General features: G+C 38.6%; 1 protein-coding gene across 10 annotated transcripts in view; it reads left to right on the forward strand.

Moving 5' to 3' along the window:
- EYA1 (EYA transcriptional coactivator and phosphatase 1) overlaps positions 1-18,496 on the forward strand; it is a 168,578-nt gene that overhangs the window by 119,401 nt on the left and 30,681 nt on the right. For 7 of the 10 annotated variants that reach the window (XM_055706028.1, XM_055706026.1, XM_055706025.1 and 4 more), the window contains 3 exons: positions 2,313-2,455; positions 3,609-3,692; positions 9,761-9,850. In XM_055706028.1, the coding sequence (XP_055562003.1) occupies positions 2,313-2,455; positions 3,609-3,692; positions 9,761-9,850 (317 nt within the window). The remainder of the gene's footprint in view (positions 1-2,312; positions 2,456-3,608; positions 3,693-9,760; positions 9,851-18,496) is intronic. The other 3 variants (XM_055706029.1, XM_055706027.1, XM_055706024.1) reach the window with 1 other exon arrangement.

Genomic DNA, 18,496 nt, shown 5'->3' on the forward strand with positions numbered 1-18,496 from the left:
TAAATGAAGGTGTTTGCAAAAATGGAAAGCCGGATGGCTCTTACAAGCAGACTTTCTTCCCTGCCCTCACCATGCTGTGCTCTGTGTGCTCACTCTTGTAGTTTTTCTTGGTTCTAATTGTAATGAAGTTTTGTTTATATGTTTTCAATGCTATCTGTTCCCTGTTTCATTTACTATTGTTACTACTACCTCAAGTTTAACACTTAAACTTTTTAGGTGTATCACATCTGTGAGAAGAATTTAAAAGACTGGGATCTAAAGCCAGACTCCTAAAAACATTGTCAGAGACCAAGAGCAACCCTAATTTAAATTAATCAATAGGACATGCAATATTTCATTACATGTGAGTTTTAGACCACATATTTAAAACATCATTGGCCAATTCACCTGTTGAAGAAATTCTGGTCTGTTTATTTTATGGGGCTATAATTTATTTCAAGGCTCCTGTGCATTGTTTTCTTTATTTTTTCTTTTTTTTTATTAAGGTTTTTAATAATAAAAATAATAAGTGCAGCAAATTCATTTAAGTTTAAAAGGTTGAGAAAATTTATACTAGCCGAGTTATGATTTCTTATGTATAAGTACAGTAGGTGAAAGAGCAATTCAAAGCATTCAAAGTTTAAATAGTTTAAATAAATATTCTGAAGTGTACTTTGTCATTGAAAACAAGAAATATTATGGCAATGTACGTGGTCTTCAACATTTAAACCTCTGACTTTACTTACGTAGACTGACATGGCTAGATTGGCACGTACACAGAATCACTTTTTTAGGTACAGGTCTGTTTTAAAGAATCTTTGTTTTACCTTGAGTTACATCTTAACTTGTTGTTCTGTTTTGTTTAATGTAGCCTGAGATACTTAGGTAAAAGTATAATGTAAAATATATAATATATACTAATTTCCATTAAGTGTAGATTTGAAGGCGGAGCATGAGAATTTCAAGACCTTTTCCTTTCATTCAGCACAAGGAACTGTTATTATTTTGAGTAACTGTGAATATGTGGTGTTACACAGATGTCCAGAGTCTCCTCCTTAATCTAACCTTTGACCTCAACAGGATGTTTTTTTAGGAGAAAGAATCACTTGTGTGAGAAATATACCTGTCTGTTCAAACTGGAATGCCATGGTCTAAGCTCATTAAAAAGAAAATTAATACTGATACAATATCCACATCTACTGAACTCTAAAGAGTAGTTAATATTAACTGAGAAGTGAGATTGATAAATATATCTTATGCTGAAAATTCCAGCTGCCTTCACAAAAATAAATTTTTTAGGAAAAAAAATTAAGAATAACCATCAAAATAAAAATTTTTTCTCTGTGAATTTAAGACTGTGAAAGGAAGTCTTGAAAAGATATTTAAAAATGTGTTGTTGCATTTTTGAGGAGTATGGTACTTCTAGTTAAATGTCTTAGGAAGGAAGATTTTTGCTGGGTGTCTGCTTTGTTAATGTTCAAGCACTTCACTCTTATTGGACCTGTGGCTATTAAGCGTAGCAAAACATCTTCCAACTAGCATGATTTCAGGAAAACTTTGATGTTCTTACATATGTAAATCATCATTCTTTTTTACCTGTTCAACAACAGTAAATATTTTTATAAATAAATTTTGCTGAAGCATAATAATTAGCATACAATACTGTTTATAAAGAATTGTATCCTTTCTTGAAGGTACTCATTAAAAAGTTCAGTGTGGAGTAAGCCTTTCAAGAATACTGTAAATTTTATCTTCATAGTTGATGGATATTTCAAACATATTAATTGAACTTACCCTTGGAAAATAAGAACTGTATTTTATGCCATATTTAGAAATAATTATATTCATCTGGCTCAAATGTAGTAACCTAAAAGTCAAGTGTCTGCAACCAGACAGTTGGGAAAAGTTTTCAGTTTCTATATGTTATTTTTGTTTTCTACACCCAGATGTTTTTTCTTAGCAGTCACCATAATGGTTATCTTAAAGCATGTTTGAAAGCATGTTCTTTAAAAAAAAGCTGCTGTCAGTTAATATTGTTCATTTAGAGTTTAATCTTGTCTATGAAGTGATATGATCTTCTCTATGATTTGAAGGCATTAATATTTTTTTTACTTCTTTAGTTTTTTACTGAAATAATTTATATCTCTGTTTTTACATATAACTTGGACTTGATTTAATTAATTTATGTATCAGTATTGCCACTTACCATTGTATATGTAATTATTTTAGTTAGGACTCTCTAGTGAACATCCTGGTTTTAGTGTCGCATGTAAAAAGCAAGTAAGTTGTTCAAGTTTAAACTGAAAGGTAAACATATAATTTCTTTACCACAGCAGAATACAGTACAATCCACAGTCCATCAACACCCATTAAAGATTCAGATTCAGATAGATTGCGTCGTAGTTCAGATGGGAAATCACGTGGACGTGGCAGAAGAAACAATAATCCTTCACCACCACCTGACTCTGATCTTGAGGTACATTATATTAGATCTCTTTGACCTGTTAGACTCTATTTTTATCATTAATTTGCACAGAGAAGTTATTACTGACACATCAAAAATAAAGTGGCATTGGACTCCCTTTATTTTTTTTTTCTAACAGTATTTTCATGGAAGGTGTAACTTCTAAAGAGCCATCTTCATGTAGAGTACCTACTTTCTCTGAAAAATACTGGGGGTTTCTTTCTCCTTTTGGTTAAAAATAAAAAATAAAAGACTAACCTTTTTGCAAGTCAAAAAAAGCTTCGCGTTTGGACAGGAGGCACTTCTAGCACAATAGCGGTTTTTGTTCTCTCATGCTGTGTTCACATTCCTCCCAGTAGCCCATGCTTTATGTTGAGAACACATCTCCAATGACACACCACAGCTATGAGTGTCCACACTGCATTACTTTTCCTTTCCAAAAGCTTAGCCCATTTGTCATCATGGGAAATACAATCTCACTAGGATTTAAAATACTTGTATTTGAACACTTATTTTTCATTAAAATACCATTTTGTGTGTGGTCAGAGGACAAATTTAAAACACATACTTTCCATTGGCTGTAAGTGAAAGAATTATTTACTGATGCTATGCATTCTTAAAAATGCACCATCTAAGTTCATAATTTTCCTTCTTCAGGTGCCTAAAATCCATGAAAGATGAACATAGATTAAGGGGATTTAAGTGCTTAGCAGCTATTTGCTTTATTTTGTTTTTAGAGGTAATTTTCAAGAGCAGTTACACGAACTTTGTTTTGTAAGACTTGCGGAAATACAGAATTCAAACCCCAAAGATTTAATTTTCAGAGGCTTCTCTTCATTTATTTCAGTTTCTATCTAACATCTGGCTTTAAAATAATACATTGTACAATCTCATTAGCTATGTGTATTTGACAATAACTATAATTCTGTTCTAACAGAATAATTTGATATAATAGCAATTGTAGTAAAAAGCTAACAGATTGTATTACCATATTCTGGAAAAAACTTGTTAGTTCTGAAAATAAATGGCAAGGCAACTATGGTTTTAATATATAAACATTTCAATACAATTTTCTCATTTGTGCACTTACTGATTCAAATTTTAACTTTCCATTTCAAGTATCAGCTTCACAGAGGAACACATTGATTTGATTCTCTTTTTACAGAGAGTATTCATTTGGGATTTGGATGAGACAATCATCATTTTCCATTCCTTGCTTACAGGGTCCTATGCTAACAGATATGGAAGGGTAAGTGTCAAGAAACTGATGGAAAATTTCAGTAATATTTGCTCTTTTATGGTTAATACACAAGGAAGACCAGAACACTAGATGATTTTCTAGAGGCAAATTGGTACTGGTGTCTTAAAACATAAAAAAATCAAGGAGTAAAGCTGTTTCACACATCCATTCTTTGTACTTACTCAGCCCTTATATTCAGTGAATAATTAAATAGCGTTGGGAATAATACTTTGATGACTTGAGGTTTGGTTTGTAGGTATGGAGTGTCTGAAACCTGTTGATATCATCAAAATCTGCAAAGGTTTACCTGCCCTCACAGAGTGAAGAACTTCCATGAGTGATTGCTAAAATAACATTTTAGTTCTGAGTGATCGGCAGTGGACTGTGCTCTGGGTTGAGAAGGCAAGAGGAGGAATACTTTCAGACACAGAGAGATTAGTTTAAAATTTCTTACCTTAACTTTTTTTAATCTATGTATTGACTGATGTTTTTGAAAGTCTGCTTATGAGTCAAATTTTTCTATTATGCATAGTCTATAAATCATAACTGAACTGATGAATATGTGTACAGACTGTGGGTTTTCTTGGTAATTCTCAGAGGAGAAATGCGGTCTTAGGTGAATAAGAACAGTTTATGAATGGAATGCCCTTGTGAGATCAAACTTTGTTTTTCCAGGATTGAAAGCTGATGTCTCAGCTTGTACTAAAATCTATTATGCTATTTCATGTTAAGTTCATGTGAGCTATAACTAAAATGTGAGGGGTTTTTTGGTCACCTTAAAATTGTCTACGTATAAGAAACATCCAGATATCACTGTGTCTTCTTGTAAAGCTTATATTTGTCACTAATACCCTACACCCAGCTGAGCGATGGGCAAAGCTACTACTGATTCAGACCATGCCTGCGTCAGGTTCTGAATTTCTCCTTACAGCTTTTTGCATTATAAAAGTCTAAAACAGTTCTGCTTTGCAACCTTTCTTGCTTCTTCAGATGCAGTGTATTCTCAGAAGTGTTTGCTGTAATAGCTGGTTACTTGTTTGAGGAATATAGTGAGTTTTTTTCATTATGTGTCAGAAAAGCAAGTTAATTCAGCAGCCTTGGTTTCCTAGGTGTTATTAATTTATATTTAGGTAGTAAAAAGATGCTGGAACTTCAAACATTTTAATAATTAATTACTGTATAGATACATGTAGACAACAGCTTTATAGAATATTAAACATTTAGCAAAAGTTACTTTGCATTTCTCAGGCCAAAACCAGCTTTTTGCATGGCACCCCAAAATCATCAAATCTCTGACAGTTCAGTTCAGAATGAGTAGAACAGATCCCAGTGCTCAGAAAAAAACTCGGTGCCAACAGAGTCTCTCCACTTGCTTTTGGGCAGCAGAGTAGTACTGGGAAAACCTAATTAGTCATTGCCATAGAAATACTTGTGCAAGCATATTTTTTCCATTTGTTACTAGTTCCCTATAGTGGGTCCATTAATTAGGGCCTGAACATAAACACCTTTCTTGCTGCATGCTTGAGGTGGAGGAAGTGACTAGTATTCAGCTGCAAAGAGATATAAATATGTACGCTGCAAGGAGGTGGGTGACTCCTCATTGCAGCTCCATCACTGTTGGCACTGTTTACTTTAAATGTAGCTTTTGCCTGGCTGGCTCTGGTTGCACAGCATGTGGCAGAATACTTCTGCATTGCTAAATGACAACCAACCATAGATGTTAAGAGGGGTGATGGCATTAGTGCTTACATTGTGGATAAATATTAGATCTTTTTGGTGAGGGGTAACAACGTGCATGTCCTTGGTTCTCAGATGCAGTCATGAGAGTGTGCTGTTCTTGCTTTGTTTTTGTAAAGTTTCATTCATACCGCAATTTCTCTTGGCTTATTGACAGCTTCAGACCGCAGTTAGCAATTTCCATAGAAATTAGAGGAAGATAGCATCAGATATTCAAAGCAAACATGCTAAAACATAGCATCTGTCATACAAGGATTGTAGGGTTTATTTGCAGCAATATGAGGTGCATGTCTTTTTAGAGAGTGTTCCCTAATGATTTCTGTCCTTTAAAATCACAGATCCAGATCATAAATCAATTTGTAAAAAAAAAAATAAAAATATGTTCTTTTCACCTGTATTCTGCTTTTTGAGTGATCTGATGTCACATTCTCATATGTTTCTACACTGTGGTGAGGGCTAGAAATGCCTTTTTATAAAATTAAATTTAAGCTGCTCACATAATCATTAAAATACAAAAGTTGGATCTCCAAACAAACAAAAATATCCTAATTAAATAATAGAGGATTTGGCAACTTGGCATTCAGCTGTTTTCATAACACCTGAGTGAGTTTCATGGTGAGTGGCTATGAATGATGAGCAGCCCTGCTGCTGAAGGGATTGATTTTCTTGTCCTTGTTATCTACCTCTTTCCTCATAACTTCTTGCTTGTGCCGCCCTTTTCTGTTTATTCTTACTTTTTCATCTGTTTTTATCACCTGCTCTCCTTTTGCTGCTGTTGTGCTCTGCTTGCTCCTTGCTTTTGTCCTTCGTCTTTGTTGGAACAAAATATAACTTATTTTTTTCAGCTTGCACAGTCATTGTATAAACTGCTACATTTTTATTTAAGGGTGATTTGAATTTTGTGAATTTCATGTAATGTATGTATGTAACTGGTAATGTATGAAGCTGGTATTGGAATATGATTTATTCTTCCAGAAGAGAAGAAAAAGAAACAAAACAAAACAAAACATTTCCATTTGCTTTTTGTCATGGTTAAACCACGACACTTTCGGAATTTTTTTGAACAGGTACAGAGATACCTATTTATCAAATATAGTTATCGGTGACTTTAATTGACATTAGGGGTTCTAACACGTCAAAACTCATGTCTTCAGCCAGATGTCAAATGATTAAGTTTTGGGATTTGGAAGAAGTTGAAGCCCTTTAGCATCTTGGAGCAGGTGGAAATACGTCTCAGTATTGGCACTAGAATACCGTAGTCTTTACGTACATTTCCATTCTCCATCAAAGCATTTATATTCAGAGTCTTTAAGGGAATTTTCCTTTAAATTATAAGCTATTTTAGTGTGGTTTAATATATTTTAGAGATTGAGAAAAACAAAGCCTGGTTTCACTTAACCCTTCATTTGTGACCTGTAAGCTTAAGTGGAAAATAAGCCTTGTACCCAAAGTGAACTTTCCTGTTTTTCAGCTTCTTGTTTCTCCACAAAACAAAGAAATCAAGTGGGTAGAATTTAGAAATGACATACAGACAATGTTTTGGCTCCAGTACCAGTATTCAAAATAAGAGGCCTGCTTAAGCAATTTGACATTGGTATTTCTTTTCTTTAGCTAAACTGTACCTCCCTCAGAGATTTGTACCTGGTTTTGACCATACCTGAAAAGACACACCGAGTGAACCTGCAAATCCCAATCAACAAGAAGAGATTGTTAGCTTTCCTCCTCATTGTGTGACACCTCACAATAATTAGTTAGCAATTAGTGGCTTAAAATTGCAAAAGAAGGTTCGGTATGGGATTTTTTTTTTTTAAAACCCATTCTAGCCTTGTCTTTTTTAAAGTTTTCATCCCCCAGTGTAATGTCTGACATCAGATTTTAATCTACTGCAGTGCTTTAAACCAAGGCTGTTGTGCTTTTCCCTAGAGCAGTTGCAAGTTTGTGACTATGACTACACAGATATTTAAAACCCTAACACAGATAAGGCTTTTGCTTCTGTTAAATACGTGGGTATCCAGAGCTGCAGCTTAACACAGTTTTTATGCTAAGTGGAATTTTCTATAGAATAAGATTGTGTTTAATCATGGAATTACGTGGGGTTTTTTCAAAAGCAACCTGTTTTGTTTCTTCTCTTAGCTTTTGTGCTATTTAATCTGACATTTTCAGTAGGTGCCAATGATTTTCCTATTTGTTTTTCTCCTGATTAAATTAACCTAATATATGGCATTATTTTAGTATGTACTTTAGAGAAATCCCCATTCTGTTTGTCTACCACTTAAAAATACCTTGGTGTGAAATGGTTCACAGAAAGCCTTACACAAATCCATTTTTTCTGACTCAGAAGTGTGATAAAAAGGTTAATAAAAATGTTTGATTTGAGTCATGTGTACACTGAAACTTAAATTATGTATTCACAGCCATTTGTTTAAAATTAACCATATGGGTTCATCACCGATACCATGCTCTGTCTAATTCTGCTTTTCAAAATGATGTTCCTATTCATGGATGGAAGCTCAAAATTGAATTAGTTCTATACTGTTACGTTAGCAGTTGATAATCAAGATGTAGGCAGTGATACTAATTTGCATCTTAGACCCTTAGGCCATCAGATTCCTTTTAATAACTAGAGTAGAGGTTTCTGTGGGGTGACTTCTGTTAGTGTTCAGGCACAACAGAGATCCTTGTCTGGTTTTAAAAAAAAAGCTGATGAGCTATGAAGGATGGTGGGGTGGTAAGTGGGCACAAAGATAAGCAGGAATGTCTCAAAGGAAAAAGCAGCCTCAGGCCTAGCTAAAAAGAAAATACCACCTGCTTTCCACCTCACATGCCTACAAAAGTAAAATAAAGGAAGATGTAGGTCTACAAATAGAGCAATATTAAAACAGAGAGACAGAATACTTTTATTCATATTTTAAAGTCTTTCCATTTGAATTAAGAAGCCAAATATTCTTTTTTTTTTTTTTTTTTTCTCTGGTGGTGCCAGTTTAAATAGAAGGCTTATTTTTAAGGGCAAAGTTCATCAAAATACTATGATGCAATTTTTCTTTCCCATTTATAAGGGCTATTTTATTTATACTAGGAAACTTATTTACTCTTAATGTATGTGAGCTCAAGAATAGATGTTTTGTTTGTTTTATGTAGCTTTGTTTCTAAATGCTTCTTTCCAAAATTCTTTTTCTGGTTAGTTTTATTTGGGGTTTTGGCATTTCCAGAAGGTGAACAGGCTGCCAAATCACCATTATTTTCCAACTGTTTGCTACTGACACATTTTGCCTTTTAACCAGAAGTTACAGAAAAATGTCTGAAAGTTCAGAGATCATGTTGAAACATCTATTAATTTGATTGAAAGGTGGAAAAAGAAACTAGGGACTGCATCTCTTGGTTTTTAACTTTGAGTTGTCATCAGGTTTAGAATATTAACTTATTTTAAATAAAACATGGGTTGTCACTTCTGCAGTTCTATTTCAAATATAATTCCTAACAAACTAACATTGTTAATAGAGGGTGTCATGAGATAATATAACATGTTCTTTCAAACTCATGCTTCTGTGCGCTTGGATATACTTGGCATTATACATGAGAAACTCTATATCAAATGTATATGTTAGGCTTTCTTTTCGATTTTTCAGACTGAAAGTATATAATAGGCAAAAAAAAATTCAAAACAAGACAAACATCTGTAATGGATTTGGTAACCACAATGCTGAACATGCTTTTTGAGTTTATTAGCTCAGTTAGGAATAAGTTGTTATGGTAATTTCTGTAGAGAAGTTAAAGTGTGTTATGCATTAATAACAAACAATAGATTTGTTCACTCTGCATGGGTGGGCCAAACTGAAAGCGTAATTAAAGCATGGTTTTGTGGAGAATCAAGGAGTGGTTTTAAATATAATTGCCATTTGCAAATAAAGCATTAACGGTGATTTGCTTTAAAGTCACTAGGTATTCCTATACTTGTGACAAGTGAGAGTTTATTTTGGGTAACAATAGCATTATCATGCTCCTGGTTGATCATAAAACTTGTAAACAGTTGTAAAATCTGGAGAAGTTTTAGGTGAAATGGATTTGTCCTTTCTGCACAGAGGGCAGAGAGCCCATGCCAGGGGTGCACGAGGATGACCACGGAGGTCCGACTGCAGAATCACGGTATCAGTTCAGTTAAAGTCATATTTTTCAGTGTTACTGGTAAGTGTTATAGTACAGGATTAGAGAGTTACTGAAGTTAAACTCAAGAAACAGATGTTGCATTTAATGCATCAAATAATCTCCCTTGAAAAGCAGTTCCTCCAGTTTGTATGTTGGGCATGGTATTGATGGTGTACTTGCTTAATTTCTTCTTTAAGGATCCACCTACTTCTGTGTCTCTTGGACTGCGAATGGAGGAGATGATTTTCAATTTGGCAGACACGCATCTATTCTTTAATGATTTAGAAGTAAGTGTTGATTCTTTTAAAACACCTAGAGTTAATTTAATATTTGTCTCTTTTTATTTGTTGTTAGATGGTTTGACCATTATTTTTGGTTTCACAGTTTCAATGTGGAAACGTTTAGGAAATATCTGTATAATTTAGTCATTAGGGTATATAATCATATCTACACTAAATGTCTGCACTGGCATTCAAAAGTTGCAATAGTTTAAATGGTCAAGTTTTGTCCTCATAGGTCTTAGTATTTATGACCACAGTAAACAAGTTTTAGAAGTGGATACACCGAAAGTGTCTATAAACATTAGAATTCAATAGCCTGCACAGGCCATTAATTATTAAACTTCAGCTTCTATAAACAGTTAATGACTGGGTACAGATTTCTCACTTACATCCCACTGTGGGCAAGTATTACCTTAACCCCGAGGGAAATCATTAATGTTGTATACGCTGTCCATCTCAGTGGCCTGTTACTGGGGGTCCTCTGCCTTCCCCAGCGGCAGGTACGATTTGTTACGTGCTAGGGTTTCTCTGCCACACATGCCTCTTCCCTGCGGCGTGCGGCAAGGAGCTGGTGTCAGCATGCCAAGGGCTTTTTTCAGCTTACGTAGGCTATGGTTTGGCGACGCTTGTGAGATAGTTCTAAAACTATCCGAACTGCTGAAAGAGACTGTCACCATAATGCTTAGCTGTTTCATCTTAAAAGGAAAAAAAGCAATTTCTGATCATATTTTAATAACACGAAAACATGAAAACAGTCAGATTTCTTTCCCATCATAGTGAAGACAGCTGTTTATTTAAAATCCAACTGTTAAGCAAGCTTGTGGTGGGGCTGCCAACACACATTAATCATCAAGTTGTTGTTTTGCTAAATTTTAGAATAGTGTGTTATTCCAGACAGGCAAAAGAATCTAAAAGATTCAAATGCATCTTTTGCTGATCAAAGTTAATTGGCAGCAATTGGCCTTTAAATATTTCCTGATGTTTCCCTTTTCAAAATCAAGCAAAATACACCTTATTTAATAGATGAGCCAAAATAATTTGAAAAATGCCAGTGTGTGATAGACCTCAAATGTGGTTTGTCTAACATCTGTCCTATATTTTGATTTCTTTTCATCTAAAAAGAAACCACTCACAGATGATTTGGCATCTTAGAATATAATGAAATTATTTAATGTGCTTTATTTTTTATTCCATTCCTTAGTCGAGTATTTATTTTTTATACTTACAATAAAATAGATTAATTCTTTAAATTTTAAAGTAGCATTTTCTTCCATTAAGGTAGCTATATGTGAACATATGGTTGGTTTGGATATAAGAAGCACCATTAGGGGGTTGCATGTATAGGACTGATTTTTCAAATTTGTAGAAAAGTATAACAATGCTAGTTATTGTCCAGAACTGTTTCTGATATTTGCTTATATTTCATTTTATCAGAGCAGAAAGAGAAAGTACTACTGTATCTTACCAGCATATTCAATAAAGTTCAGTGTGCTTTCATTTGCTGTGCATAACCAGTAACGTAGCTACTTGTTCATACATGATTGTCAGCATCACTGACTTTAATGGAAGTTAATCAGCTGCATCGTGGGGATAGTAGGTTATCTTCTGCTAATTGGCACATTACAGCCTTAACAGTACAGCATAGCAGTTTATTCACTGAAGAACTTTGAAGCCGTGTATGAAAAAAATACTGCTCCAGAGAGGAGCTCCAGCAGAGTAGCTCACTGAATGAGCTTGGTTCTTTGCATTTGCTCCTTAACAAGCCAGTTTATCTTGTGTCTGCAAACTCAAGTATGATAGTCTGTGTCTATACCCTAGTCTGTGTTCTTCATACACAAAGGCACTTAGGAGTGAGCAGTTGTGTTCATGTCATTGTACATGAGCTCTAATTCCTTGTTTCTGATGAATGCGAACTCTGATCTGAGAGATCATGCCCTGTCCAAGGGAGTGAAGAGCATGTTCAGTGTGCAGAGGAGTGGGTTTGTGCTTGCGGGTTGCCCTGGAGAAGTCTTCGGAGAAGTGCACAGGGAGGGGGCATAAGAGAGCCTGTACTTTGTGGGAAGCAGCACCTAAGGACCAGACCTGGCCACAAATTGAGACTTTCAGTTCACCAGGAAGGTCAGATTTTTTGAAACATGTTGCAGACTCATGGAGTTTTTGAAGGAACGTGTCCTTCTGGAGCCGCAGTTTGTCTTTCTTGTGAGTGTTGCCATTATTAGCGGGGCCTGCCTGGTTCCCAAGGTCTGCGACCTCAGGGCAGATTCCTCACATCCATCTCAGAAATTCAAAGTCCTTCCTTGGTAGTTTGGAACTTCAGGCTACTCTACAGCTTGACAGGCTTCTGTGAAAACTGTGGGCAATTTGGCTTGGCTGTGCCTCAGGCTTAAAACATCTGTTCTTGCTGATGAAGGACTGAGTCTGGAAGATCTAGTGGGGACCTCTTTAGGCTTAAGCTTTCCAATTCGTGTGCCCAAGCATCTGAGCCATTAGGAATCACAAAGTTTGTAGGCAGCATTGCCAGTGAGCATCCTTGCCCAGAAATAGTGTGAAGACAGGCAAAGCTGGATTTGGAACATCTAATCCACCGTATAGACATGTCTTTGGGTCTAGGCATAATTCAAAGTGGGAATCTGAAAGCTGATGCTCTCCGGCTCACCCAGGCTCAGAGGGAACCCTTCCTGACACACAGAGAGGCTGGGTTTATGGGCAGGCAATCATCTGTCATAACTTTGGCCTATGGTGCACATTTTTTCAGATACCACAAGTTAATGTTTTTTAATAAAAATCTTTTCATCCGATGCATTCCAGACAGCTCTAATCAGAACAGCTCTCTTGTTATCCAAGTTAGAGGGAGAGTATTCTGTCTTCTTGTAAACTGCCGAAGACTGAATGCAAAGGGCAGAGTGGCAGCAGTGATCTCTGCAGCACTGCTTGATTTGTGTATGACTTAACTGGCTTTTCAAAGCTCAGCCTAGAGATTTATTTAATATTACCAAATTCTAAACTTCAGCAGTCATTTTTCATTCTCTATAAAGTGAATGAATGCCAACGCATATCAATTGCAAACTAGTTTAGCCATCCTAATTTAGTAGGGGATACAGCCAGGTAAATTCATTACCTGATTTCCTGCATGTTGTTCTTTATGTTGTTTTTGTTGTAGTAGTAGTAGTAATGATAATAATATATATAACAGTATTTCTAATTGGCATTTTTCAAACTCAGTTACAAAATTCAGTCAGATCTCACCATTTAGCTCTGAAGTCAGTGTTCTGTTTATGAACAGGTGAGCTGCATTTAGATTTAAAATTAGTTACTGCACCTTCAGTTTGTACTGGTTCTTAGTTTATTGCTTTAAAAAAAAGAGATGGCTTATTTCCTTCGCTTTGCACAGATTTATTTGGAGTAATTAAGTCCAAATTGATAGAATAGCAAATAATTTCAAATCTTGAAGGAACATTCCCTAAACAGCATGTTAAAGGGGTATGACAAGTTTTTCAACATACTGAAAGGAAAATATTAATGCTTACCAATGTATAATTTGATCTAAGTACCATAATAAACAATGTTTTCTTGCATAATAGTAATTTCATAAGGAAATTATAGAAGTATATTAGGCTGAACAGTAGAAAATAGTGCAGTGTTCTCAAAGTTTAGATTCCAAAGTCTGCATTTGGTGTTCAAAATAGGCAGTTTAAGGTTTCAGTATTTAGGTTTTCAGCTGGGGAGCCCCCATGGGAGCACGGAGACCCGCTAGGGGCCAGCAGCCCCCCTGAGAGCAGCTGGCGAGGCGTGGGCAGGGCCAGGAGTAATGGCAGCCGCCCCCTGCTCCCACAGTGGGCAGCCCTGGGCAGTGCCAGTGGCTGGCAGCGGCAGGAGCCTGGCCTGGCAGCTGGTGCAGGGAGGGTGCCTCTCCAAAGGAGGGATGTTCCACTGGCTGAGTGACGAGTGTTGGAGTCCGTATAACCCAGCAACCAGGCACCGTTCTGTGACCACCTGCACAGGTGAAGGACACTCATCCTACCCGGCCCTCGCAGCAGAACGGTGGGCACTCGTCCGAGAGCCACGGCTGCAGCTCCGGCTGGGGGCTCTGCACTGGCTACCCCAGTGGTGGCCAACACCTCCAGCCAGGCGGAGCCGCAGTGCAGGCCTCAGGCTGCAGGACGTGCCGACCTTTCTCCTGGGGGCGCAGGGACAGGCAGCAGAACAGCCTGCAAGAGGTGTGCCCCAGCGGCGGGGCTCCGCAGCAGGTGGCTGAGGCAGTGAGAGGGCTGCGTAATGTCAGGAGGGCTGAGGAGTTAGGCAGTGGTTCCAAGTCTGCGGGGGATCCATGGCCCACAGCCAAACAGCCAAAACCTCCCCCACCAGCACACAGGGAAGGGAGACGGGCCGTAATGCAGAAGAATGGAAGCCTGCAATGGCAAGGACCTGCAGGAGGAAGAGACTTCCCCTGAAGCCTGAGGTGCCCTTGCAGAACTGCTTCACTGCTCTGCAGACTGCAGAGGAAAGCTGTCACACCAGGAGAGACGCTGGAGCTGAGTAAGGCAGCCTGATCTGCTCCCTGTGTAACAACCAGCACAACTAAGAGAAGACAATGGGTGACAGTAGGTGACTCTCTTCCGAGAGGTACAGAGGCATCCGTTTGCTGACTGATACACTCTCTGGAGAGGTGTGCTGCTTAGTGGCGGCTTATGTCAGGGATGTCACCGAGAGACTACCAGGCCTCCTACAGTCCACGGACTATTTGCTGCTGCTGTTTCACGTGGGCACCAGTGATACAGCCAGGAGCCATCTGAGGATTATCAGGAAGGATTACAGAGCCCTGGCAGTGGCTGTAGGGGACTCTGGAGTGCAGGTTGTATCTGGCAGTCCACATATGGTTACAGGACTGGTGCCACAGCCAGGCGTTCGGCTAATTAGACCATGGGACTTGCTTTGAGAAACCTGGTCTCCTAGGGGCTGAAGGGGTCCATCTGTCAGAGAAGGGGAAGAGCGTCTTTTGTCATAGGCCTGCCAAGCTGATGAAGAGAGCTTTAAACTGAAGTTGCTGGGGGAGAGAAACCTCAATCCATACCACTCCTACCAGTTTGATGCCAGTGCCAGCAATACATACCCAGAGCCTGGAGAGGGATTGCAGGTCAGCAGGAGAGCACCTGAAGAGCGGCACAAAGGAATTCCAGGTACTCCAGCCAGTAAGTCAGCTTCACTGAAGGCCCAATGTAAATGTCTCTACACCAACACATGTAGCATGGGGAATAAACAAGAGGAGTTAGAGATATGCACATAGCTGCAGGGCTATGATCTTATTGGCATCATGGAGACCGGTGGAATTACTCCTATGCATGGAGTGTTGGAATGGAAGGATACAGGTTCTTCAGGAAGGACACACAGCGGAGATGAGGAGGGGGTGTCACCCTTTATGTCAGTGACCAGCTGGAGTGCATGGAGCTCCACCTGGGCATGGATGAGGAGTTGACTGAGACCTTATGGTCAGGATTAAAGGGAGGATAGGGACAGGTGACATTACAGTGTCAGTCTCCTACAGGCTGCCCAACCAGAAGGACCAAGCAGATGAGGCCCTCTATAGACAGATAGGAGCAGCCTCATGTTCATAAGCCCTGGTCTTCATGGGGGACTTCAGTTACCCTGATATCTTTTGGAGGGACAACACAGCAGGGCATAAGCAATCCAAGGGGTTCCTGGAATATGTTGATAACTTCCTTCTCCAAGTGATAGAGAAGCCAACAAGGAGAGGTGCTATGCTGGACATTGTTCTCACCAATAAGGAGGGGCACTAAGGACAAATTGTGCCTGACAAATTTGGTGGCCTTCTATGATGGGTTACAACATTGGTGGACAAGGGAAGAGCACCTGAGGTCATCTACCTGGACTTGTGCAAAGTATTTGGCACTGTCCCACATGACAACCTTTTCTCTAAATTGGAGAGACCTGGATTTGACAGAGGGACCACTCAGTGGATAAGGAGTTGGCTAGATGGTCACAGCCGAAGAGTTGCGCTCAGCAGCTCAATGTCCAGGTGGAGACAAGTGACAGGTGGTGCTCCTATGGGGTTGGTATTGGGACCTGCACTGTTTAACATCTTTGTTGGCAAGATGGGCAGTGGGATTGAGTGCACCCTCAGCAAGTTTGCCAATGACACCGAGCTCTGTGGTACTGTCGATAGCACTGTAGGGAAGGGATGCTATCCAGAGGGACCTTGACAGACTTATTATAACTAGGTATTTTAAAGAAATAATTGCTGGTAGTGAATGATTATGAACAGCTTATTTTAAAAAGTTGGTTCAGTGCTTTGCAAACTCTATTCTGAAATGGTGCCATCTCATTAGATCTGTTCCTTTAGATATATTTACTGAAGCTGAAAATGTCACTTATGTAGTCTTTTTTTTTGATCTTACCTAACACTTTTTTATGAATAAGATACTTTTTTTTTGTCTGTGTTGAATTCTATTGAAGTAATTAAAATAAAATTAATTTGTAGGTTCATTTCATGATTGCTTCTTTTAGGCTTTTTATCTCTGGTCATGTCAGGGTTTTAGTGTGGGCTTTTGTGGGAAGGTTCAGTATAAGGTTATATATTATGATACTATAAAAAATATTTTTTACACCTCGAAGAAATGCAATAATGCATAAGGGCACAGTAATGATGATTAGCATTCATTTCTCTGAATGCACACTTATGGCTTCACAATTCACTTCTGTTTGTGGAGCCTCTACATGCAAAGTGATGATATGTGTATGGAAGTAATTTATAATGAATAGCAGTATGGTGTGTGTTTTTCAGCTACATTAGTCAATGTATTTCTCTTAACGATGAAAGATGAGGGTACGCTATCAGGTACTACTGTAAAACAGTAACTTTGGTTCTTTGGGAAAAAAGAAGGAATAATAGTTAATTATGTTCTAACAATTAGGAGTGCTGACTTTGATTAATTTCTCCTCAGATTCTTACTTAGAATTTACCTGGATGTATATTAATGTATTCCTGATGAAAATTCAGAGCATAGTCTCTTCCGTGTGTCAAAAAGAGCTGCCTAACTGCTTTATAATTGCAAGTATGTTGTTACATCAGATTAATGAACCTTTAAGGCATTGCATTAGCATATTACTATGCATGGACCCCTCTGGAAAGCTGCCTGTGTTAGAGTTACATGTGATTTCCATAAGATGCAGCTCTGTAACCAGGGCTGCTGGAGCGGCAGCCCACGCAGGCAGGGGGGTCGCAGCACTCACTTCCCACCCCCAGCTACCAGGCAGCACCTTTGCTCCTCTGTCCCAGCCGCCTGCTGCCAGCAGGGTTGGCTGGTCCTCCCATGCCAAGGAATGGCACAAGAGCAGCTGTCTGTGTTGCTGTGACTCTCCTGCCTTTTCACTCTGTTAAATAAAGTTAGGTTAATACAGAAACATTTTACAAATCCTGCCTTTACATAGATGGGAACATAACCGCCTCTTATGAAGCATCGAGATACTGACTTAACACAGATGCATCTTTTCACAGTTTAAAGAAAAGACTAAGCAGCATTTACATCCTTGCACTCTCACGCTCTGTGTTTGCCCTGTAAACCTCCTCCCTCCACCTATATGGCAATAAATCATTCCAGGACTCCTGTAAGTCTGTAACTGCCTTCTTGGATTTACTCAGATCTAGAAGTCGGTAAGGAGAAATTAACTGCCAGGTATTTTTAATGAAATCTGCTTTTTGTGGATAGTTTCCTGCTCGTTGTTTGGGTGTGCCTGCTCTCCTTGTTTGTAGCTCCCAGTCATTGGACTATCAGTTATTTATCAACACTACCTCTCCCTTGTGTTCCTTTGCAAGCTCAAAACTGTGTGGAGGGCACCTTTCTACTTGAAATGTGACTGGGATATCTGACACCCAGTAGTATGCAGAGCCTTTCTGTTCTCTAAGAAATGTAAATGACCTTTAAGGCCCACACTGCAATGCAGATCCTAGTGGCACTGAAGCAGGTAGGGATACCGTCTGTGCTAACACCAGGCACTAAAGGGATTTCTCCAAGAACAGGTGCTCCAGGGAGATTGTAGTAAGAGCTCAGGCCTAAGAAAGGGAACAACTAAAACACAGCACAGCAACCATGAAGCTTGTTCATGGAGTAAAACTCCAGTGTTAGTTCCTCTTTGGCCTTTGCCTTCAATTCTTACAGGTGAAACTAGGCTGCCTCCCTGCTGCTGGAAGCAAATGCACCATATAAATCACTTCTGGGCCTCCAGGAGACCTTTCTTCATGACAGGGACATATATTCTTCTTTTCATCAGCTTGAAAATTTTCTCCTTTGTAGGTATCAGTAGCACCACAGGAGACTAAGTGACTTTCCTCCCAGGTCCTTCAGTGACCATGCATACAGCTATGTCCCCAGCGTACCACACAGCGCTCTGTAGGAATGCCTTTGAAGCAATACAGCCATATGTTCTGTTTCTTTAATCTGAAGGAGAAAGGGAAACTACTTCCCCTCAGATCTTGCAAGGTACTTTAATGTGCCACAGACTCAGGCTGGTAACTTTTAGACCAGTAGCACTCTGAAGCATGGTTCGGGATTGTGGTGCATTATCATAATACAAATCATTGAATAATAACATTCAGCAGACTTACTGTGTGCAGGTTACCACACATCTCAAAGAACC

This window comes from Falco cherrug, chromosome 3 (assembly GCF_023634085.1).
Source record: "Falco cherrug isolate bFalChe1 chromosome 3, bFalChe1.pri, whole genome shotgun sequence".
Taxonomy (NCBI): Eukaryota; Metazoa; Chordata; class Aves; order Falconiformes; family Falconidae; genus Falco; species Falco cherrug.